This window comes from Schistocerca nitens, chromosome 10 (genome assembly GCF_023898315.1).
Source record: "Schistocerca nitens isolate TAMUIC-IGC-003100 chromosome 10, iqSchNite1.1, whole genome shotgun sequence".
NCBI classification, from domain to species: Eukaryota; Metazoa; Arthropoda; class Insecta; order Orthoptera; family Acrididae; genus Schistocerca; species Schistocerca nitens.
This window is the reverse complement of record NC_064623.1, coordinates 90,948,375-90,973,652: the sequence shown is the minus strand read 5'-3', so window position 1 is coordinate 90,973,652 and position 25,278 is coordinate 90,948,375. Positions and strand designations below refer to the sequence as shown.

At 42.3% G+C, this 25,278-nt stretch overlaps 2 protein-coding genes across 2 annotated transcripts in view; both read right to left on the bottom strand.

Moving 5' to 3' along the window:
• Positions 1-25,278, bottom strand: part of LOC126210653 (zinc finger protein 501-like) — a 401,685-nt gene that overhangs the window by 22,774 nt on the left and 353,633 nt on the right. The window lies entirely within an intron of this gene.
• On the bottom strand, positions 21,776-23,317 carry LOC126210655 (gastrula zinc finger protein XlCGF71.1-like). Its single transcript, XM_049939987.1, has one exon. The coding sequence runs from the start codon at positions 23,304-23,306 to the stop codon at positions 22,584-22,586; it is 723 nt and encodes a 240-aa protein (XP_049795944.1). The 5' UTR covers positions 23,307-23,317; the 3' UTR covers positions 21,776-22,583.

The window sequence follows — 25,278 nt, the reverse complement described above, 5'->3', positions numbered from 1 at the left end:
GTTCACAAATTTGTAGATAAAAATGATTGAAGGGTGCTACAGCCACCCTGATTTCATACCACTGACGTTGGTGAAGAAATAATGGTCCCTGCAGGTTCGTGTGTAGCGAATCTGCAAATAGATGAGAAGAAATACTATCAAGAGATGGAAGTAGTGAGGTTAAATAAAGGTGATTTTGACCTCGTATTAGGGAATGACTTCGGCCACCATTATCAGGGAATAGTGAATTATCGAACGCAAACTGTGCAGTGTGGGGAAGCAATTCACTGTTTCGGTAGTGTACCAACCCATCAGATCCGAAGAAGCTGTGAAAGGTGCCGTTCACAGTCTCCTACAAAACTGCAGATGTGGGCGATAAAAACCACTGACCCTGTAAGGATAAAAGGCGGAAGCGGAAAAATTCTTTGGATAGATGTTAAAAATCGGAAGCAGCTGAAGATAGACGTTCTGGTGGATGCTCTCAGCCAGAATGATGTATTAGATCGTCAATCAGTTCATGTTAAGAGAAGTATTTGCCGACCGGAAAGAAAACAGAAAGGTTTTGCAGTACCGGTGAGCATAGATAACTATGGTATGAAAGATGTAACACCGAAAGGTACTATTGTTGCTACTGGACCTGAAATCTTGGAAGAAGTACGAGGAGCTGAAATTTCACAAAGTAAAGATGAAGAGGGATGGAGGAGAAAGAAGTGTCCAGTCAGATAAGTGGGTTATGTCGTGTCATCATTAAGGAATCAGTTGACAGAGAAGTTGAGTCATTTAAACGTTGAGGAGAAAAAGATGTTGCAGCCAGTGTTTGAGGAATTTTCTTGGTTGTTTGAAGAGTGGCAGTTTCTACCGGTCACGGATTTGGTTCAGCACGAAATTCCGAACGGTGAAGTACGGCCGATTGACCAAAAACCATACTGTATACCATATCATTTGCAATCTGTAGTCGAGGATACGATTCAGCAGCAATTAGCTGCAGGAATCATTCAGCCCTCCTCAATTTCGTGGACGTCCCCCGTGGTCGTCGTGCCAAAAAAGTCAGTAAACGGAGAGAAAGCCGGTTGTTGCACGTATTGAAACCCACAGCATGCTAGGTATATTTAGATGACATTATTATTTTTTTCTAAAATCATCAAAGAACATGCAGAAAGACTGAGGGATGGTTTGGAAAGATTGAAAATAGCTCACTTGAGTGTGAAACTGGAAAAGTGTGCCTTTGCCCAATTACAGGTACAATATTTGGGACATATAATAAGTGAAGAATGTGCCAAACCAGATCCCTATTTGAACACAGCAGTAACGGAATTTCCAACGCCAACAAATATCAAAGAATTACTGTCATTTTTAGGTCTTAGTAATTATTACAGATGTTTTGCGAACAATTATGCTACCATTGCTAAGCCCCTGACTAAAAGATTGAAAAACGAGTTTTACCTGGACCAAGGAATGTGATGAAGCAACGCAACAAATCCAACATGTTTTAACTAGAGCCCCTGTACTAGCATACCTCGATTTTGAAAAACCATTCATTCTGTTGGTAGACAGCTCTGATTATGCTGTAGGAGCCATCCTGTCACAAGAAATTGATGGAGAAGAACGACCAATTGGTTATGCGTCTCGGCAGCTTAACAAAGCAGAATTAAATTACAGTACAACTGAGAAGGAAGTCTTAGCGCTCATGTTTGGTGTAACCTATTTTCGATGCTATTTGTGCGGGAAAAAATTTACTGTCATCACTGATCATGCTGCATTACAGTGGTTGTTAAGTTTTAAGGATCCTAGTAGCAGGTTGACTCATTGGGCTTTAAAATTGAGCGAGTTTGAATATGATGTAAAACATAAACTGGTCAAGTTGCATCAAAATGCCGATGCGCTAAGTCAGAAAGTTAATGATTCTTACCAATGATGTTTCTATTTAAGAATTGAGGGGACCACAGCAAAGAGATGTTGAATGTTAGAAGTACGAAACTTTGCCTGAATTTTCTGTTGAAGATGGAATTTTGTATCGAAAATCCCCATTAGGTAAACGGGTGGTAATTCCGAAAGAGCTATGTTTCAAGATAGTAGCACAATGTCATGATAGCCTGCAAGCATGTGATAATGGTCTTCATGCTGTCGTGTCACCGCCAGACACCACACTTGCTAGGTGGTAGCCTTTAAATCGGCCGCGGTCCGCTAGTATACGTCGGACCCGCGTGTCGCCACTATCAGTGATTGCAGACCGAGCGCCGCCACACGGCAGGTCTAGAGAGACTTCCTAGCACTCGCCCCAGTTGTACAGCCGACTTTGCTAGCAATGGTTCACTGACAAATTACGCTCTCAATTGCCGAGACGATAGTTAGCATAGCCTTCAGCTACGTCATTTGCTACGACCTAGCAAGGCGCCATTATCATTTGCTATTTATCTTGTGATGCATGTACCGTCAGACCGATGTTCATCAATTATGGATTAAAGTTAAGTATTCCAGAAGCTACGTACTTTATTTGCTAGTCTTCATTACTTGTCCTGTTCTAGACCTCACGCCATCCTGCGTGAGCTTAAACGCGTGCCTTTCGGCTTCCTCCAAACCCCGTGAATTGGCTTCTGCCAATTCACGACACGTGCCACTAATTGTCGAATAGCCACCCGCTATTTCTGGGAAGGCAGGCGGAGAGACATACAAAAGTATATACAAAATTACTTGCCCTGCATTAAGAGGTCATTGGACCCTGAACAAAGGTACCATTACAGCAAGTGTCAGAAGCAACTTGTCTTTGGGCTCTGGTAGCAGCAGATATCGTGGTCCTTTCCCTTTGACTCCACAAAATAAGAGATATATTGTCCATCATAGATCATTTTTCCAGGTTCTTAATTCTCGTTCCCATACCAGATACTGGTATGTCCGCAGAAACTGTAGCTCGTGCATTTTTCACCCACTTCGTGTTACCCTATGGAAGCCCTAAAGCTGTACTTACAGATCAAGGCACGAATTTTATGTCCACATCGTTTACAGAAGTCTGTCGATTGTTGCAAATCAAAAAGTGGAGAATGACACCGTTTCACCCCAAAGCGGACGGACGCTTGGAGCGAGTCCATCACACTGTTACGCGCATGCTCTATTACTATGTCAATAAAAATCACTCTGACTGGGACAGGTGTGTCCAACACATCACGTCGGCATATAATAGCCATGTTCATGAAGCTACAGGATATTCCCCTTATAAAGCAATATATGGCCGACCTATGAATTCACCTTTTGATATTGACAGACTGGAATTAAATCCATAGACGTGAAAGGTTTGGCATAACGTCTAAAAGCCATTTGGAAAATAGTGTGAGGGAACAATGCAAAAGCCACTGCTCAACAGTTAAAGAGGGACAATCAAAAACCAAAAATGCCCGAGTACAAGGTAGGAGATCTAGTTATGTTACGCAATTCAGTAGTAAAAAAGGGAAGAACAAAGAAGTTTATACTTGTGTATGAAGGACTGCACCGTATCACGCGGCTTACTTCGCCGGTAAATGCGGAAATTAAGTTAGCAGAACACACAGTGATCGTTCATTTCGACAGGTTAAAATTGTATAAGGGTTCCGAGCTACCCCTGCTTGATAGTGAAACAGAGCCTGTTACAACAGTAGTTCCACCCAAGAAAGAATGTAGTACAACCACCTAGACCACAACATAAATATGCTCCAAGATCAAAACACCCCTATGGGTTACATTCCAGGGATTAGGTCGAGTATGACATGTAATCAGCTGGAAAAGTCCTGAGGGAGGCAAGAGAATTAATTGATGTAAACTACCGTCATTGCTATATATTTATTTAATTTATTGGACAGATACAAACATGACCCGCAGTCCGGAACCGTGCGACTGCTACGGTCGCAGGTTCGAATCCTGCCTCGGACATGGATGTGTGTGATGTCCTTAGGTTAGTTAGGTTTAAGTAGTTCTAAGTTCTAGGGGACTGATAACCACGGCAGTTGAGTCCCATAGTGCTCAGAGCCATTTGAACCAAACATGACCGAGTGCATAAACGCAGCGATAGGTACATATATTTCACAGAAAGTTTCATAATAGCAAAGACATCCAGTATGTAAATTGTGTTTACTTTCACACGTAGGCTGCCAGTCACGATAAAATTTTTGGGAACTGGACAACATTCCAGTCGTTAACCTTTGCGACAATAGGCTTACACTCTACTTAATCTAACTTAAACTAACTTACGCAAAAGACAAGACACACATCCATGCCTGAGGGAGGACTCCAACCTCAGACGGGGGCAGTCACGCGAACCGTGGGAAGGCGACTCATACCACGCGGCTACCGCGCGCGGCCAGCATCTCCGAGGTAGCGATGATGTGGGGATTTTCCCATACGACCATTTCACGAGTGTACCGTGAGTATCAGGAGTCGGATAAAACATGAAATCTCAGACATCGCTGCGGCCGGAAAAAGATCCTGCAAGAAAGGCAGCAGCGACGACAAAAGAAAATCGTCCAACGTGACAGAAGTGCAACCCTTCCTCAAAATGCTGCAGATTTCAATGTTGCTCCGTCAACAAGCGTCAGCGTGCACACCATTCAACGAAACATCATCGAAATGCGCTTCCGGAGTTGAAGGCCCACTAGTGTACCCTTGATGACTTCGCGACACAAAACTTAACGCCTCGCCAGAGCCCGTCAACACCGACATTGGACTGTTGATGGCTGGAAACATGTTGCCTGGTCGAACGTCTCTTTTCACATTGTATCGAACGGGTGGACGTGTACGGGTATGGACACAACCTCATGAACCCACAGACCCTGCATGTCAGCAGGGGACTGTTCAAGGTGGTGGAGGCTCTGTAACGGTGTGGGGTGTGTGCAGTTCACGTGATAGGGGACCCCTGCTATGTCTAGATAGGACTCCGACAGGTGACACGTACGTAAGCATCATAACTGATCACCTGCATCCATTTATGTCCATTCTGCATTCCGATGGACCAAGGCAATTCCAGCAGGACAATGCGACACCCTACACTTTCAGCATTTCTCCAGAGTGACTCCAGGAACACTCTTCTGAGTTTAAACACTTCCACTGGCCACCATCCCCAGACACGAACATTGTGGAGCATATCTGGGATGCCTTGCAAGGTGCTGTTCAGAAGAGATCTCCGTCCCCCCCTCTTGTACTCTTACGGATTTATGGACAGCCGTGCAGGATTCATGGTGTCAGCCATTAGTTGAGTCCATGTCACGTCGTGTTGCGGCACCTGCGTGCTCACGGAGGCCCTGCACAATATTAGGCAGGTCTACCAATTTCTTTGGCTCTTCGGCGTATGTAAAGACTGTAACTACAAATGTCATTATTTGATACATAACATGTTCATTTTACCAAACAGGCGTGCTTCTGATAATCATTGTGCCGTACCTTTGAAACGGTATACTTTCGTAGCACACAAGTTATAAAAATAATAACTTCAACTACAGGACGCTGTTACCTATCTAAATGTCGTTTCCTGTCATTTTATTATAACAAGTCGTACCTAAAACGACGCGTTTTCGAGAGGTCCTCAATTTGCTGATGCTTTGAAACAGCTTATGTTCGTATCACGTACTCTACAAGAAATAAAATCCACAAGATACAATGTTTAACGCCATACAATATGTCGCCTAGATACTAGAATACACGGTAGGGATCACTAGGTGTATGCGCAGTAGCAAGCCGCGCCGTTGACGTCAGAGTGAACCTAGCCAGCACTCAGCAGCTCGCAGTTGCCATATAGAATTGTGCTGCAATGCGTTTACCAGTCAATATAAAGTTGCCTGCGGCAAGGTTAATTTTTATTAGTGACTGTCGACTGAGTTCCGAGCTGCATCATCATTATTAGTATATTGAGCGACTCTTCAGAGTAAGTTTTTAAGTGAAAAATAATGATTTGCTGCACAGTCGCCAGCTGTACTGACCACAGCAGAAACGAATTTAGTTAGGAATAAAGTTTCATATATTTCAAAGAGAGAAAACAAAAATGGATAAATGCCGAGTAAATGTGCAGATACGATTTCAGATGAAAATGCCCATGCTTGCTCAATACATTTAAATGATTTGGATTATGAAAGGGATTTGAATAGTGAACTGTAGAATATTCCATCGAAATGCAAGTTGAAAACTGATGCTCTTTCATCTGTAAATCTACAATTCTCTGGTGCTGATTTAGGATGTAGTAGTAAGCCTAATAATGAGAAAAACATCTGTGCTCAAAAACGAAGCTACGATGAAGAAAAAGACGATATTTTACAAGTAAATATATCAAGAGCTCATGACGAAATTACGACTAGATAAAAGGCCAGTCATGAAAACAAACACTGATGTCAATGTGACGCTCTGTGATTACGACAACAATTAAAATTATGGAAACAGAAGTAAAAGCCCTTTGGCAAAAAAATGCTCATTTATTGGACTTTCTCTCTCGATGTAGCGCTACTGAAATTAAAAAAAAGTTCAAAAGGGGTTTCAGGGGCCGCTTTGTCATGGCCAACAACCAATGGTTATGAAAGGGCTAACTGGTCATCTGAAGATATTGCAAAGGTTGCGACTGTACATTGCCTACCTTATAGAATGTTATATTTTGTCAGGGACGCATTGAAATCTGCTCTTCTAAGTAATTCACTTTAAAAAGAAGACAGGCAAATTCAGCCTTCCATCAAGTTTCATTGTCTTAAACCTTAGTGTTTTGAAAAGTAAAAAAAAAAATAATTAGAAAATGGCTCTGAGCACTATGGGACTTCACTTGGTGGTGGTGGTTAGTGTTTAACGTCTCGTCGACAACGAGGTCATTAGAGACGGAGCGCAAGCTCGGGTTACGGAAGGATTGGGAAGGAAATCGGCCGTGCCCTTTCAAAGGAACCATCCCGGCATTTGCCTGAAACGATTTAGGGAAATCACGGAAAACCTAAATCAGGATGGCCGGAGACGGGATTGAACCGTCGTCCTCCCGAATGCGAGTCCAGTGTGCTAACCACTGCGCCACCTCGCTCGGTGGGACTTGACTTCTGAGGTCATCAGTCCCCCAAAACTTAGAACTACTTAAACCTAACTAACCTAAGGACATCACACACATCCATGCCCGAGGCAGGATTCGAACCTGCGACCGTAGCGGTCACGCGGTTCCAGACTGTAGCGCCTAGAACCGCTCGCCCACCCCGGCCGACTTGAAAAGTCAGTTAAAAGTTATTAACAAGATTTGAAAAAAAAAAACACCTAGTGCAGAGGCTTTACACTAGCGTTTCATCGACCATAGAAAACACAATTCAGCTAATGTAAATCTTAATAACCACAGTAATCACACACTAAAACCTTGAGGATCTCGATTACATTCACGCCAGCGTGCGAGGTAAGCATGTTTGCGTCGTCAGCTTATAAACTTCAATGCAGTGCGATATGGCGAGAGGGCCCACGGTGACGTCATTGCTGACAGACCACCTGTGTCTGAGCCCTAACGTGTACTCTAGTATCCGTGATATTGGGGGGCATCTTTATGCTCGTGCCAGAAAACGACGGCGCATCTCACTGGCTACGTTCCACTCCTCGAGGCAAAAATCTTACGTGCCAGCTTCTTGATTTCACGCCCCGCGGTGTATTGGAACATGGCATTCCACGCTGTGACGTCACCAGCTCCTCGTCCTGGTGCGTTTACACGTCTCGTGAGAGGACGGCTTCAGGCTCAGACAAAATTCTCCCGTGTGGCGACCGTGTGAAAGGAAGAATTCTGCAGCGAAGCCACGATCACTGTTCGAAGCAAGAAGACATCGGCCCACCAGTTTCAGCGGTACTGTTCTGCCGCAATTCCAATTACTCGTACGAATAATTATATTTACGCCCTCCCAACCGTTAATGTGGTTCGTGGTAACGGACATCATATGCTGACAGCAAAAGGTGACCAATAATGACGAATAATTCACCTTGGTGATAAGCAATTTCGATTAATAACAACAACACTGGTGTAGGAACCAGAATGAGATTTTCACTCTGCCGTGGAGTGGGCGCTGATATGAAATTTCCTTGCAGATTAAAACCGAGTACCGGACTGAGACTCTAACTCGGGACATCCATGTTTGTTACACTTGGTTGGTCAATGTAGGGATAGTTAATGGTTGCGGATGACGCTGGAGTTGTCATCAGACGCTATCCCACATATGCTTGATTGCAGGTGTTGTGATCGAGTGGCCTAAGGAAACATGTCGACGGCCTGCAGTGCACGCTGGGTTACAACAGCAGTATGTGGACGAGCGTTATCGTGCTTTCAAACAACCTCTTAGCATTCAAGAGGTTGTTCATGAATGGTAGCAAAACAGGTCGAATGGCCAGACTGATGTACAAATTTTCAATCAGAGTGCGTGGGATAATCACAAGAGAGCTCCTAATGCCATACGAAATCGCGCCCAAGGCCATTACTTCAGGTGTAGGTTCAGTGTGTCTAACAACCAGGTTGGTTGGTTGGTTGTAGGTCTTCAATTGGCCTCCTCCTAATCAACACGCGGCCATTGCTGGCACTGAAGCAGAACTGGCTTTCATTAGAGAACACAACAAACCTCCACCCTGCCCTTCAATGCGCTCTCACTTGACACCACTGAAGTCGCAAATTGGGTGGTTTGGTGTCAGTTTAATGTACCCTACAGGGCATTTGGCTTGGAGCTGTCCTTGAAATAACCGATTTGTGACGGTTCGTTGTGTGACTAGAGTGCCAATGCTGCTGCAGATGTAGTATGATACACCCGAGCCCCGACATCGAACATGATGGTCGTTCCTCCCAGTAGTGAGATGCAGCCGTCGGTAGCTCGGTCTTCTTAGGACTGTACATTCTCATGACCACCAGCTGCTTGTAATCACGTACAGCGACTACATTCCTGATAAATCTTTCTGCAATATCGCAGAAGGAACATACAGATTCTTATACCCTAACACACGACCTCATACAAACTCAGTGAGGTGTTGATAATGGCATCTTTGTCACCTTAAAGGCATTCTTGGCTGACATCAAGTCACCACGTTCAATCTCAAAGGTAACTAACTTTCTCGACGGGTACAGCGTTTATTTAAAGCAAATTTGATTTGCATCGCCATAGTGGCACTGCTAGCGCTACACTCATGTGACTGAAATGAAATTTTAATACACATCATTTTTCAGATATAGAAACACAAGTACTAACTCTTCTATGTCGCACAAATCTTTCATGTTGTTGCGATTTTTTTCGTCAGTGAACATTATTGTAATGTTAAGTGTCTTAATGAGGAAAACTAGGAAACTGGTACCACGAAAACAAAAACTTGGTAAATGGGACCTATTATTATGACTTATTATAACCTCATTAAAAGGTCTGAGGCGTATAATACCCTCTACAAAGAAGAGACTGCCGTAGATCCCGAACTCCGGTTTTCATTGAGAAAGTTACAGATAAAGCTGAAAACTATCCAAAAGATTTATGGCCCTAAATAGGGAGACAGAAGTGAAAAATGAACAGAGCACACTGAAAGATGGAAGAAATGATGCAGACCTTCCAGAAACAGCAAACAACTTCACAACAGATAGCTACGAACAGAAGCAGAGCTATTGATTAGAAACCATTTTATAAAACAAAGAAAACATAAGCATATAAGAGGTAAACAGACTGCAAATTCCACATATAATATCACCACTCACACAATTGGCTATCTTGGAATTTTTTATGAAGAAATTTTCTGTACTGCTTTTGTAACAAATTATGATGTTTCCTGCTGTAACATACAGTAAGATGACAAAAGTCATGGGATACCTTCTAATATTGTGTCCGACCTCCCTTTGTCCAGTGTTATGCAGCAACTTGACATGGCATGGACTCGACAAGTTGTTGGAAGTCCCTGCAGAAATACTGAGCCAGGCTGCCTCTACAGCCACTGATAATTTGAAAGTGTTCGAGGTGCAAGATTTTGTGCATGACCTGACCTCTCGATTATGTCGCATAAACGCTCGATGGGATTCATTCATGTAGGCCGATTGGGTGGTCATATCATTTGCTCGGATTGTCCAGAATTTTCTTAAAACCAATTTTCAACAACTGTGGCCTGGTGTCAGTTCCATCACTGTCTGAGAATATGAAGTCCACGAATGGCTGCAAATGGTCTGCAAGTAGCTGAACATAACAATTTCTAGTCAATGGTTGGTTCAGTTGGCCTTGAGGACTCAGTCCATTCCATGTAAAATTGGGCCACGTCATTATGTAGCCACCACCAGCTTACACACTGCCTTTCTGACAACTTGGGTCCATGGTTTCGTGGGGTCTGCACCATACTCTAACCCTACCATGACCTCTTACCAACTGAAACAAGGATTCATTTGATGAGGCCACTGTTTTCCAGTCGTCTAGAGTCCAACTGTTATAGTCACGAGCCCTGGGTAGGAGCTGAAGGTGAAGTCGTGCTGTTAGCAAAGCCACACATCAGTTGTCTGCCTACACCATTAACACCAAATTTCACCCCATTGACCTAATGTAATGTGGTAAGTTGACTTCTGCAGTGCTACTGGACAAGCAACACTATGGTTATTTCATGCAGTGTTGATTGTTCGATAGCACTGACAACTCTACGCAAACACTGCTACCATCGATCGTTAAGTGAAGGCCGTCAGCTACTACGTTGTGCACAGTGAGAAGTAATGCCTGAAATTTGGCATTCTTCTCCCACTCTTGATGCTGTAGATCTGGGAATACTGAATTCCCTAATGATGTTCCATGCATCTAGCTCCAACTACCATTCCACATTCAAGTTTTTTTGATTCCCATTGTGCAGCCGTAATCATGTCAGAAAGTTTTTCACATGAATCACCTGAGTACAGACGACAGCTCCGCCAATGGACTGGGATTTTATACTTTGTGTATTCAATACTTTCGCCATCTACATATGTGTATATCCCTATCCCATGACCTTTGTTAACTCATTGTAAAGCCATAGCCACATTCTCAAAGCGCTCCAATGTAAGAGACAATTTGCTGAATTTAGTTATTACGCTAGAGGAAAATGTGTAACCACACTTGCCACTTTTAATGCTCGTTTATTCATTTATTCATTCAGGTATCGCCGTTATGTGACACTTCGATCCTTAATGCATGGCACAATGCTGAGTAGTTTGAGGAGCCTTGGGATCGTGACATAAGAGAGAGGTACTTCTGCCGCTATACAGGAACTGTGCAGAAAATTATACTAAACATCCCTCTTGGAAGTATGGATCTGACCAATAATCCAGTCATCAAGTACTGAGGAAGATAGTTATCATCTTATTAAAATTTATTTTAATGTATGTTTCCATAAAAAAATTACCTTCAATAGTCTTTGCATCATCATGGGCAAATATAGAATAAAGAGTCAGCCAAATAAGAAGAAAATTAGAAAAATTACGTCACTATGCAAAAGATAGGGTGAGCCCATTAAGTAGGATGCCACCCCAGCCACCAGATCATATGGAGGGGCGGTGCCTGAGTAGCACATCTCACCGACAGCTTGTTGCCCCACCATCCCTCTACAGTACTCCATGTACGCCTGCAGTCATATTCTCTGTACTGCTATGAGGATGAACCTGCTATCACCACTTTGACAGTATAACAGGTGGGAGAAACATGGTGGGTTCAGGATGGCACTACAGATCATGGCACTTGCTCCGATCTGTATGTGTCTAAGAAGGAATGGTCAATATGTAAGGAATGATCACCGAGAGCAAAAAGTCTAGAAAACATTGGCTCTGCAGTGTATACCTTAAGAGCTCTGAGCACTCGTTCATTTTCACTACTGTGAAACACATCTCTTCCACTGAACAAGTGCTCATAGCCTTTAGGAGTGCATTTTGAGCCCATATTTAATGGGCAATTTTTTCTTCTCCTCACAACATGTGGAAGGCAAAGAGCTTGAAGAAGAAGAAATTTGATTCAAAGTCTTTAAGATGAAGAAACGCTCATAGCTCTTAAGATATGCATATTAGAGACTATATTTACTAGGCTTTCTTTTTTCAGATGATCCTACTGGGACATCCTGTGTATGATTCATGTGCTCCTTCCCACTGTTATGCCACCAGCAGCTTTGACTATGTCATTTTGAGCTGCTGTACATTAGTTGTTCGATAATAATAAGATAATATTATCTTAACATGTTTTTGCCCTTTATGAATATTCTGTGGATGTTGTAGTTAAACAGATGGAACACGTGGCAGTACCACACAAAGTACAGGAACTGAATGACAGGATTTACTTGGCAGTTCCTCCATAAAATACAAGTAATGCTTTTTATCATTTAGATATGCATGTAGTTGCTCAAAAAATGTGCATATTGTATAACACAAAACATTTACTTGATTTACACTAGAGTCTGCAAATTTGGGGCATAGTGTCATTACTCATTCACTGTAACACATTGTTGAACATTATGATTCATAAACGATACAGGTACATTCTCTGTTTATTCTAGAGGTAGACGATATTCATCATAACTATTAAAATCACAGTTACTGATACATATCTTTTTAGCAATTTAATCTGATGCACGCTAGACTCTATTAAATTTTTAATAGTTTGGGATTCACCAACAGTACATCGAGGTTTCTCCATTCAGCTCTGTCCTGGCAAAGTTCAATCGTTTTCTAAGGTAACCACTTACGTGAAGTTGCATACAAGCTACAGCACACAAATATCAGCTTCCTGTTGTGGTTATGTTGTCCGACCAGGGGGATCCTGTGGTAGTAGTGTGGTGACAGAATGATACTGGGGGTCAGTTGCAAACGAAACAGAGACGTTTTGAAGGCTGTTTAATATTATATCCTGCATTGATCAAACACTTTTGGTACAAACTTTTTATTGCGTGACTATGATTATTCTGGATTCACTGTGAGGCACCAAGACAAATTTCTCCCACTTTTAGTGACCTCATAGGGAATCAAGATGTCGCACCTATCTATATGACACCTGTACTGACAGCTGTTGGCTTTTAATCATAGAAGAATCGAAGTCAACAGAGTCACAACTTATACTGCAATGACATTAGCATTTATTATGGAGGAAACTTAATTCAGAGAAATGAATATGATGTCTGTGGATGAAGCAAAATTAGATTCAATGATATTCAGAAGAACAAGTGTGAAGGACATATATCAGACCTATACATAGAACATAAAAAAGAATTTTCAGTCCTCTTAAATTTTAATTTCTGTCTACACCTAGGTTGCAGATGAATTTTTAGTAGCCACATTATACCACATTACCAGTACTGTGCTATATACGAATATGAAACAACTACAGCTGTCATGGTGTCATTTATTGTTTAGCTGTAGGCGTTCCATTTTCTTACATAAGTGAACAGCTGAAGTCGCCCAAGACCTTCAATCAGGAGAATGAACACAAAAAAGTATTGTGACAAGGATTAGTAATAGCACATTTGTGCTTAATGGAGATGCACACCTAAATTTATTGTGTATTTTCGTGTTGTTTTTCTGTAGCTATGAATACGATATAATGCTGCACATCATGTGATTTTTAGTAGCCATTTTACGCCACGTTCCCACTAGTCTGGGAGGTATTACTAATAGCATATTTGTCCGTGACTAGCTTCCACACCTGAATTTGTCATGTGTATTTCTGTAGCTACAAATACGAAATAATGGTTCAAATAATGCAGAGGTATCAGCCCTATATTTATTCAAGATTCTCAGCATGCCAGTAGGTTAGAATATTGCTTGAAAAGACACATTGTCCCACAGCCCCCCCTTTCGCTCCTTAGCAATGAATCTACGGTAGAAAACTGAGAATCATCTAGAACAATGACTCACACTACTATGACCAGATGCCAATAGGCAGATCAAACACTGTTTGCAATCAGATGAGTGGGAAATAATTCACTGCTGCTAATAGGACCCCTTGGCTCCCAAGGAGAAGTTGAATGTCCATTCTTTACTCAAACGTAATGCAAGGTAATACACGAAAAGATACAATACCATTTCACTAAACGACTGGATTTTGGTCAGTCACAACTCTCGAGTATTTAAGACTACTTGACTACAGAGATTTAAGGTTCAAATGACCACAGGAAGGATGGAGAAGGATGAACTGCATTATGAAATGCACTCCTAACAAAATTCAAAGACATAATATATACTTATTACTTCCTTCAACTTATGTCTCATACTGACCATGATGGTACTGTTATAGAAACTGGATCACAGACACAGGGGTGTTGACAACCTTGCCACATGGTAAGAATAAACAAAAAGGTTTGTTAATTGTATCTGTGAAACAAAGCTATTACAACAATTTAATCCGATGTAACTGTAAGAGTGAGTCACTCCAGAATTTTACAGCATCACATCAACCATCCCCACAATACATTTAAGTCAGTGGTCATCAAACTTCTTGCTCAAGAGCCAACAATGACATTAATGCATGGTATCTTGGACTTCATATGTATGGATCTTATTGTTACCTGACAACCTACATAAATTGGTATTTAACAAGCCTCCAATAGACAATTTATAGTAAGGAAGCGACAAGTTGATCTCCTATCCCCCTCTCCCCATCCCAAGCACTGATCGTTAAACGTCAGAATAAACTGTTACACTTTGTGTCGATTATTATTCTCTGTTTCAGATTGCTGCCTCCCTCAGTGACCGCAAAGTTGTGACTCTGTGATTACCTGATGATGTGTTCTTGTGCTGTCTGTGTGGGCATGTGATTGTTGTTGTTGTTGTGGTCAGTCCTGAGACTAGTTTGATGCAGCTCTCCAAGCTACTCTATCCCATGCAAGCTTCTTCATCTCCCAGTACCTACTGCAACCTACATCCTTCTGAATCTGCTTAATGTATTCATCTCTTGGTCTCCCTCTACGATTTTTACCCTCCACGCTACCCTTCAATACCACATTGGTGATCCCTTGATGCCTCAACACATGTCCTACCAACCGATCCCTTCTTCTAGTCAAGTTGTGCCACAAACTTCTCTTCTCCCCAATCCTATTCAACACTTCTTCACTTCTTCATTAGTTATGTGATCCACCCATCTAATCTTCAGTATTCTTCTGTAGCACCACATTTCGAAAGCTTCTATTCTCTTCTTGTCTAAACTATTTATCGTCCATGTTTCACTTCCATACATGGCTACACTCCATACAAATACTTTCAGAAACGACTTCCTCACACTTAAATCTATACTCGATGTTAACAAATTTCTCTTCTTCAGAAACGCTTTCCTTGCCATTGCCAGTCTACATTTTATATCCTCTCTACTTCGACCATCATCAGTTATTTTACTCCCCAAATAGCAAAAACTCCTTTACTACTTTAAGTGTCTCATTTCGTAATCTAATTCCCTCAGCATCACCCGACTTAATTCGACTACATTCCATTATCCTCGTTTTCCTTTTGTTGATGTTCATCTTATATCCTCCTTTCAAGACACTGTCCAATCCGTTGAGCTCCTCTTCCAGGTCCTTTGATCTCCCTGAGAATTACAATGTCATCGGCGAACCTCAAAGTTGTTATTTCTTCTACGTGGATTTTAATTCCTACTCCAAATGTTTCTTTGGTTTCCTTTACTGCTTGCTCAATACAAATTGTAAATAGCCTTTCGCTCCCTGTATTTTACCCCTGCTACCTTCAGAATTTGAAAGAGCGTATTCCAGTCAACATTGTCAAAAGCTTTCTCTAAGTCTACAAATGCTAGAAACGTAGGTTTGCCTTTCCTCAATCTAGCTTCTAAGATAAGTCGTAGGGTCAGTATTGCCTCACGTGTCCCAACATTTCTTTTTCTTTTCTTTTTGGTCATCAGTCTACTGACTTGTTTGATGTGGCCCGCCACGAATTCCTTTCCTGTGCTAACCTCTTCATCTCAGAGTAGCACTTGCAACCTACGTCCTCAATTATTTGCTTGACGTATTCCAATCTCTGTCTTCCTCTACAGTTTTTGCCCTCTACAGCTCCCTCTAGTACCATGGAAATTCCCTCATGTCTTAGCAGATATCCTATCATCCTGTCCCTTCTCCTTATCAGTGTTTTCCACATATTCCTTTCCTCTCCGATTCTGCGTAGAACCTCCTCATTCCTTACCTTATCAGTCCACCAAATTTTCAACATTCGTCTATAGCACCACATCTCAAATGCTTCGATTCTCTTCTCTTCCGGTTTTCCCACAGTCCAAGTTTCACTACCATACAACGCTGTACTCCAGACGTAGATCCTCAGAAATTTCTTCCTCAAATTAAGGCCGGTATTTCATATTAGTAGACTTCTCTTGGCCAGAAATGCCTTTTTTGCCATAGCGAGTCTGCTTTTGATGTCCTCCTTGCTCCGTCCGTCATTGGTTATTTTACTGCCTAGGTAGCAGAATTCCTCAACTTCATTGACTTCGTGACCATCAATCCTGATGTTAAGTTTCTCGCTGTTCTCATTTCTACTACTTCTCATTACCTTCGTCTTTCTCCGATTTACTCTCAAACCATACTGTGTACTCATTAGACTGTTCATTCCGTTCAGCAGATCATTTAATTCTTCTTCACTTTCATTCAGGATAGCAATGTCATCAGCAAATCGTATCATTGATATCCTTTCACCTTGTATTTTAATTCCACTCCTGAACCTTTCTTTTATTTCCATCATTGCTTCCTCGATGTACAGATTGAAGAGTAGGGGCGAAAGGCTACAACCTTGTCTTACACCCTTCTTAATACGAGCACTTCATTCTTGATCGTCCACTCTTATTATTCCCTCTTGGTTGTTGTACATATTGTATATGACCCGTCTCTCCCTATAGCTTACCCCTACTTTTTTCAGAATCTCGAACAGCTTGCACCATTTTATATCGTCAAACGCTTTTTCCAGGTCGACAAATCCTATGAAAGTGTCTTGATTTTTCTTTAGCCTTGCTTCCATTATTAGCCGTAACGTCAGAATTGCCTCTCTCGTCCCTTTACTTCTCCTAAAGCCAAACTGATCATCACCTAGCGCATTCTCAATTTTCTTTTCCATTCTTCTGTATATTATTCTTGTAAGCAGCTTCGATGCATGAGGTGTTAAGCTGATTGTGCGATAATTCTCGCACTTGTCAGCTCTTTCCGTCTTCGGAATTGTGTGGATGATGCTTTTCCGAAAGTCAGATGGTATGTCGCCAGACTCATATATTCTACACACCAACGTGAATAGCCGTTTTGTTGCCACTTCCCCCAATGATTTTAGAAATTCTGATGGAATGTTATCTATCCCTTCTGCCTTATTTGACCGTAAGTCCTCCAAAGCTTTTTTAAATTCCGATTCTAATACTGGATCCCCTATCTCTTCCAAATCGACTCCTGTTTCTTCTTTTATCACATCAGACAAATCTTCACCCTCGTAGAGGCTTTCAATGTATTCTTTCCACCTATCTGCTCTCTCCTCTGCATTTAACAGTGGAATTCCCGTTGCACTCTTAATGTTACCACCGTTGCTTTTAATGTCACCAAAGGTTGTTTTGACTTTCCTGTATGCTGAGTCTGTCCTTCCGACAATCATATCTTTTTCGATGTCTTCACATTTTTCCTGCTGCCATTTCGTCTTAGCTTCCCTGCACTTCCTATTTATTTCATTCCTCAGCGACTTGTATTTCTGTATTCCTGATTTTCCCAGAACATGTTTTTACTTCCTCCTTTCATCAATCAACTGAAGTATTTCTTCTGTTACCCATGGTTTCTTCGCAGCTACCTTCTTTGTACCTATGTTTTCCTTCCAGACTTCTGTGATGGCCCTTTTTAGAGATGTCCATTCCTCTTCAACTGTACTGCCTACTGCGCTATTCCTTATTGCTGTATCTATAGCGTTAGAGAACTTCAAACGTATCTCATCATTCCTTAGTACTTCCGTATCCCACTTCTTTGCGTATTGATTCTTCCTGACTAATGTCTTGAACTTCAGCCTACTCTTCATCACTACTATATTGTGATCTGAGTCTATATCTGCTCCTGGGTACGCCTTACAATCCAGTATCTGATTTTGGAATCTCTGTCTGACCATGATGTAATCTAACTGAAATCTTGCCATATCTCCTGGCCTTTTCCAAGTATACCTCCTCCTCTTGTGATTCTTGAACAGGGTATTCGCTATTACTAGCTGAAACTTGTTACAGAACTCAATTAGTCTTTCTCCTCTTTCATTCTTTGTCCCAAGCCCATATTCTCCTGTAACCTTTTCTTCTACTCCTTCCCCTACAACTGCATTCGTCGCCCATGACTATTAGATTTTCGTCCCCCTTTACATACTTCATCACCCTTTCAATATCCTCATACACTTTCTCTGTCTGTTCATCTTCAGCTTGCGACGTCAACATGTATACCTGAACTATCGTTGTCGGTGTTGGTCTGCTGTCGATTCTGATTAGAACAACCCGGTCACTGAACTGTTCACAGTAACACACCCTCTGCCCTACCTTCCTATTCATAACGAATCCTACACCTGTTATACCATTTTTTGCTGCTGTTGATATTACCCGATACTCATCTGACCAGAAATCCTTGTCTTCCTTCCACTTCACTTCACTGACCCCTACTATATCTAGATTGAGCCTTTGCATTTCCCTTTTCAGATTTTCTAGTTTCCCTACCACGTTCAAGCTTCTGACATTCCATGCCCCAACTCGTAGAACATTATCCTTTCGTTGATTATTCAATCTTTTTCTCACGGTAACCTCCCCCTTGGCAGTCCCCTCCCAGAGATCCGAATGGGGGACTATTCCGGAATCTTTTGCCAATGGAGAGATCATCATCACACTTCTTTAATTACAGGCCACATGTCCTGTGGATACACGTTATGTGTCTTTAATGCAGTGGTTTCCATTGCCTTCTGCATCCTCATGTCGTTGATCATTGCTGATTCTTCCGCCTTTAGGTGCAATTTCCCATCCCTAGGACAAGAGAGTGCCCTGAACCTCTATCCACTCCTCCGCTCTCTTTGACAAAGCCGTTGGCAGAATGAGGCTGACTTCTTATGCCGGAAGTCTTCGGCCGCCAATGCTGATTATTTATCAAAATTTAGGCAGTGGCAGGGATCGACCCCGGGACCGAAGACGTTTTGATTATGAATCAAAGACGCTACCCCTAGACCATGGGTGAATCCAAACTGATCTTCCCCGAGGTCGGCTTAAATGACAACAATAATGACACTTATATTTAATTACATTATGGAATATGAGACATGATCAAAAACGTTTACTTTATTTTCTGAATGACATTATTGTTTTATTCATTGTGTTGTACTACAAAGGTCTTAATTTAATTTCGTATTCCTTGCTATAAATACATACTGTGTCTATAATGTTCATTCAGAAATCCATGTTACTTCTGTGTCAAAATTTATACCATAGCTGCTAATCGGCATTGGTTGCACACGCCTGTCAGTTGTCAGTACTGGAAGATGGACAAGGCAACACTCTGCGTGTTACAGCCTCTAACCATTCTACTTAACCTTTTGCCCCTGAAGTAAGTGACCAGCTTTACTTAGGTCATGGCTAGCTTCCAAGCTTCAATTAAAACTAAGCACATCTTAAAAATATTTCTCTCTCTGTAAGAATTTTCTTTTGTTACTGAGCACGAAAACTACACTCTTAAGAATCTTGATGTTAGTTGGCATTTTGGTTCAAAATGGTTTTCAAATGGCTCTGAGCACTATGGGACTTAACTTCTAAGGTCATCAGTTCCCTAGAACTTAGAAATACTTAAACGTAACTAACCTAAGGACATCACACACATCCATGCTCAAGGCAGGATTCGAACCTGTAACCATAGCAGTCGCGCAGTTCCAGACTGTAGCGCCTACAACCGCTTGGCCACTCCAGTCAGCTGGCGCTTTGGGACTCATTTGCTATTGTTAGATGCATCCATACTTACTATACCAATGGATCTAAGTAAGTATGTTCCAAAGGTCCTCCAAAACCATCAGACCATTTTCAAACAACTTTTGTACGCATATCACTTACTGTCTGGAAGAAATCGCTGTTGTAAGTACCACCAATCTATAAAAGCCGTGATGGTAGGGATGGAAAGAAATAATGTAGCCCATGACCCGTAAACACACAGACTTTATTCATCCACTATTCGAGAAAGAGAGCACTTAATGACTTTCAACAAACTTTATACAAAATTTCAAACGTTTATGGCACTTTTTCTCGCTGTCAACCCGCACAAAATGATAAAAGAATAAAAGGTTTATCGCTTAGTACATTTTCGCTGTTCATACAGTAAAACTAGCGCATCAGGCACAACCGTTTATTTTACTACTTCTTTACTACTAACAGTATTTGCGACACATTTTGCGGACTGTATTCACATATAACACAGAATGTACCTGGAAAATTACAACGTTGTATGACACACAGTTCAAGGAATATGAGCTCAAACAATGAATGCATGAAAAACTGCCGCATCATGCATGACTATAACTTCTTTGCTACTAACTATTTGTAACACATTTCACACACAGTATCAACATATGCTGCTGAATGTACCTACAAATATGTAACATTGTACAACACATCACTCAAGAGATAGGACAGCGTAAACATCTGCAGGGCGAAATTCGTTAGAGATATAATATGTGAAATCTATTGGGCATTCACTTACATGGGCGAAGCTATGGACGAAAATCTTTTCCTGCATCCCTGGGTCCATTTCGACCAAACCTTCTACACATACTACTTACTATCTTGAAAGAAATACTGTGGGAGTGAGACCCAGTAACCTCGCAATTGGTTAGGAGTAATAATGTGAAGAGAGAAGTGGATAGGAAGAGATGGACACACAGAGAGGGGGTAGGAAGAGATGGACAGAAGGTGGAGGCAGAGGAGTAGGATAGAGGTAGGCAGAGGAGGAGGAGCAGGGGGAGGAGGAGGAGCAGGGGGAGGAGGAGGAGCAGGGGGAGGAGGAGGAGCAGGGGGAGGAGGAGGAGCAGGGGGAGGAGGAGGAGCAGGGGGAGGAGGAGGAGCAGGGGGAGGAGGAGGAGCAGGGGGAGGAGGAGGAGCAGGGGGAGGAGGAGGAGCAGGGGGAGGAGGAGGAGCAGGGGGAGATGGATAGAGGGAGGAGGAGGAGGAGCAGGGGGAGATGGATAGAGGGAGGAGGAGCAGGGGGAGATGGATAGAGGGAGGAGGAGGAGGAGCAGGGGGAGATGGATAGAGGGAGGAGGAGGAGGAGGAGCAGGGGGAGATGGATAGAGGGAGGAGGAGGAGGAGGAGCAGGGGGAGATGGATAGAGGGAGGAGGAGGAGGAGGAGCAGGGGGAGATGGATAGAGGGAGGAGGAGGAGGAGGAGCAGGGGGAGATGGATAGAGGGAGGAGGAGGAGGAGGAGCAGGGGGAGATGGATGGAGGGAGGAGGAGGAGGAGGAGCAGGGGGAGATGGATAGAGGGAGGAGGAGGAGGAGCAGGGGGAGATGGATAGAGGGAGGAGGAGGAGCAGAGGGAGATGGATAGAGGGAGGAGGAGGAGCAGAGGGAGATCGATAGAGGAAGGGAGGAGGAGGAGCAGGAGGAGATGGATAGAGGGAGGAGGAGCAGGAGGAGATGGATAGAGGGAAGAGTAGGAGCAGGGAGAGATGGATAGAGGGAGGAGGAGAAGGAGAAGCAGGGGGATAGATGGAGGAAGAGGAGGAGGAGCAGGGGGAGATGGATAGAGGGAGGAGGAGGAGGAGGAGGAGGAGGAGGAGGAGGAGGAGGAGGAGGAGGATGGGGAGATGGATAAAGGGAGGAAGAGGAGGAGGAGGATAGAGGGAGGAGGGGGAGGAGGAGGATAGAGGGAGGAGGAGGAGGAGGAGGAGGTGATGAATAGAGAGGGGAAAGGGGGAGATGAATAATGAGAGTGGAAGGAGCTGGACTAATAGAAGATTGGAATAAATGCATACCCAGGCCACGCCAGGTAATCACGTAGTGTCATTATAAAATACAGCTGAGAACCACAGGCCACATAAATACTTTTGAGTTGGGTTGAATGCAGCATGTGGGATGAAGTTTGATGTCCATTAAGCTACATGATCTGTCCCGTATAAAAATTAATAGTACATTGATATTGCAGTTGCGATTATATCCCAGAGTAAGTGTGCCTCCAAAATACCTCTAAGTGAGCTTCCAATCACGACTTAACTCTTATAGCAAAAGAAGCATCCTAGATGAGAAATTTCACAACCCCTCTTAAACTTCTTATGATGTAAGTTACAGTGATTGGAATATGTGTCGGGATGTAATCACAGGGGTATTTTCAAGCCTTTAAGAACAGTCATTGTCTTGACACACATGCCACAAATGTGGCTTCTGTGGCATATTAAGTGCCTCTCCAGTCTGTGGCTGGTTTTAAATCTCTTCACAAACATATAACAAGTATATGGACATCAATATTTATGAAGAAGGGAATGTTGTCCAATATGCATCAATGTTTTGACAAACAATGCAGCTGTGTTGTCTTTCTGTAATGAGCAGCTGCAAGACGACCTTCTGGTAACCAGATGCAAAAATCTGTTACGACACACAAAAGAAATATAAGGACATTCAACACTGTACAGCTGCGAATGTTCTTTAAGAGTATTACTTTTTGTGACTGCCTTTTGCAAACGGCAATAGATTTAAGCACATTCGCCAGTATGAATCTGAGAATGCTGCTTCAATAGATCACTTCGTGTGAATGACTTGTTGCAAATACTGCAACAGTAGGGGCGTTCGCCAGTATGTAGCCTTGAATGCAACTTTAGATGGTTATTTGATTTGAATGTCTTGTTGCAAACGCAACAGCTGTAGGGGCGTTCGCCAGTATGCAGCCGTGAATGCATCTTAAGGTTAGTATTTGTTACAAATGTCTTGTTGCAAACGGCACAACTGTAGGGGCGTTCGCCCGTATGCAGCTTCACATGTTTACGTAGATGGCTATTTGATTTGAATGTCTTTTTGCAAACGCCACAGTTATACGGGCGTTCGCCTGTATGTAGTCTGAAATGTTTATGTAGATGACTATTCGATTTGAATGCCTTGCTGCAAACGCTACAGCTGTATGGGCGTTCACCCGTGTGCAGCCGTGAATGCTCCTTCAAAGTACTGCTTTGAGTGAATGTCTTGTTGCAAACGCTACAACAGTATGGGCGTTCACCAGTATGCAAACGGAAGTGTTTCTCCAAAGTGTCTCTCCTTTTGAATATTTTGCTACACACGTTACACGAATGCAACAATTCACGTCTGTCCACGTGTGTGTGCTCCTTCAGATCCTGCAACTGGCTGAATGTCTCTTTGCAGATGTCACACCTGTGTGCCAGATGTCTTATATCAGTTTTATTCCCACAGGATGCTTGCTGCATGGTGATGCTCTGTATCCTGTTGTCTGATACTGCAGCCAGGGACACTTTGGTAACTGAACTGCCGCTGTCACCGGCAGCATTGCTGTTCAGCATACCAGCACGATTAGTACTGCAGAAAAGTGGAAAAAACTGTGTCAGAAAATATTTTCATAACAGTTCAACTATGGAAATAACAATTACACTAACATACGCTAGGTCTCAAAAGATCTCTAAACATCCCCATGAAGACATTGTGTACGGCATAGTCTGCAATGCAGGTTACAAATTATGGGCAAACGTACTTGCATTAATAGAACTTTTCGGCCTCTTTAAAGAAGCAACAGAGAGACTTGGGTTCATATGAGGCGTTATTTTAGGTACCAAAACATCGTACTTTCGTCAGAGAATATTCACAGGAGATAAATATAGGCAAATTCACTAATAGTGATGTTACTCCACAGTGTAACACGATGAAAACACACCCAGAGATCCAGTAAATGTAAGGAGGTACCTGACTGGGTCAATAAAATTTTGATGTGTACATTATGACCATTTATGTCTACATACCAAAGCCATAATAGGGTCTGATGCAGAGTTACCTTCAGACACTCCAACTTTTGAAGTTCACTGGTATGTTGTGACATGTGAGGCTCTTTTCATAACCACGTACAATCTAAAAGTCATTGTTCACAAAAATGAATGAGGAACCTTCCTTAGAATGAAGCCAAATTGGTCGTGGAACAATGGATAAAATCTTTTACATAATAATGGACAATGGAAAAAATTTTAAACAAATTGAAGTCCGTTTAGACCTTGCTGACACTAGGAAAAAATATGTACATGGCAATGGTTGGCTACATATGTTATACTTCGATTTGGGTCAAATTTAGCACACGTAACGTCTTCAAAAGAAAAGTGACAATGTAATTGGATGCTGTATGTGCAGTGTATATCAGAATTACTACTTTTAAATGCTGATGCATTTGCTCGCACATTATAGCCGAATAGTCCCGAATTAGGTGATGCAGTTTCGTAACAGTTCAAAGAATGCTTGAGTCTTACTGTATTTCCAATTCGTACCTCACACATAACTTGGTGGTGACTTCAATACATCGTTAATACGTCGACGAAATTACATGTTTAAAGTCGGTGGTAGGCATAAAACATCGTCCGAAATTTATCTATTTTAAAAAGCATATGTAAATTCGCATGACGCCTTTCTAAGAGACAGCTTCCGTTCCTTCCGAATTACGCAAGTGTTGACCACGTGAGGCTGACATTCAAAGAAATAGTATCGACACACATGGAGACATTTATAAGAAATCAATTAATAAGAGACGGAAGTGAAACCCCATCCTACACAAAACAAGTCAAGAAAGTTGCAGAAGCAACAGAAAGGGATGCCCAATTTAAAAAAAAGCCCAAAATCTCCAAGATTGGCGAAGTTTGACAGAAACTCGGAATTTAGCGCCGACTTCAATGCGAGATCTTTTAAGAGTTTCCACAATGAAATTCTGTTTAGAAATCAGCAGAAAATTCAAAAATATTCTAGTCGCATGCAAAGTACACCACTGGTAAAATACAGGCAATTCCATAATTGCACAATGGTGATACCAGTGCCACTTAAGAGGAGTTACCAAATACTGTTCACCGAAATTCCTCCAACAAAGACGATGAATCAGGTATTCCAAAATACGAATCAAGAGCCACTGCCTAGATTAGAGCTAAGAAGTAGATATCCTCTGAATAGCGATGCAACTTATATCTCTTAATAAAGGCAAGTCTTCCCATTCACATTTATCAACAGTCAGGTTTCTTTCAGCATATGCTGACACTATAGCCCCATACTTAGCAATCATACACAACCAGTCACTTGTAGAAAGATCTGTACCCAAAGACTGGAAAGTTGTACACGACACACCAATACCCAAGAAAGGAAACAGGAGTAATCCGATGAATTACAAAACAATTTGCATTAGAATTTTGAAACACA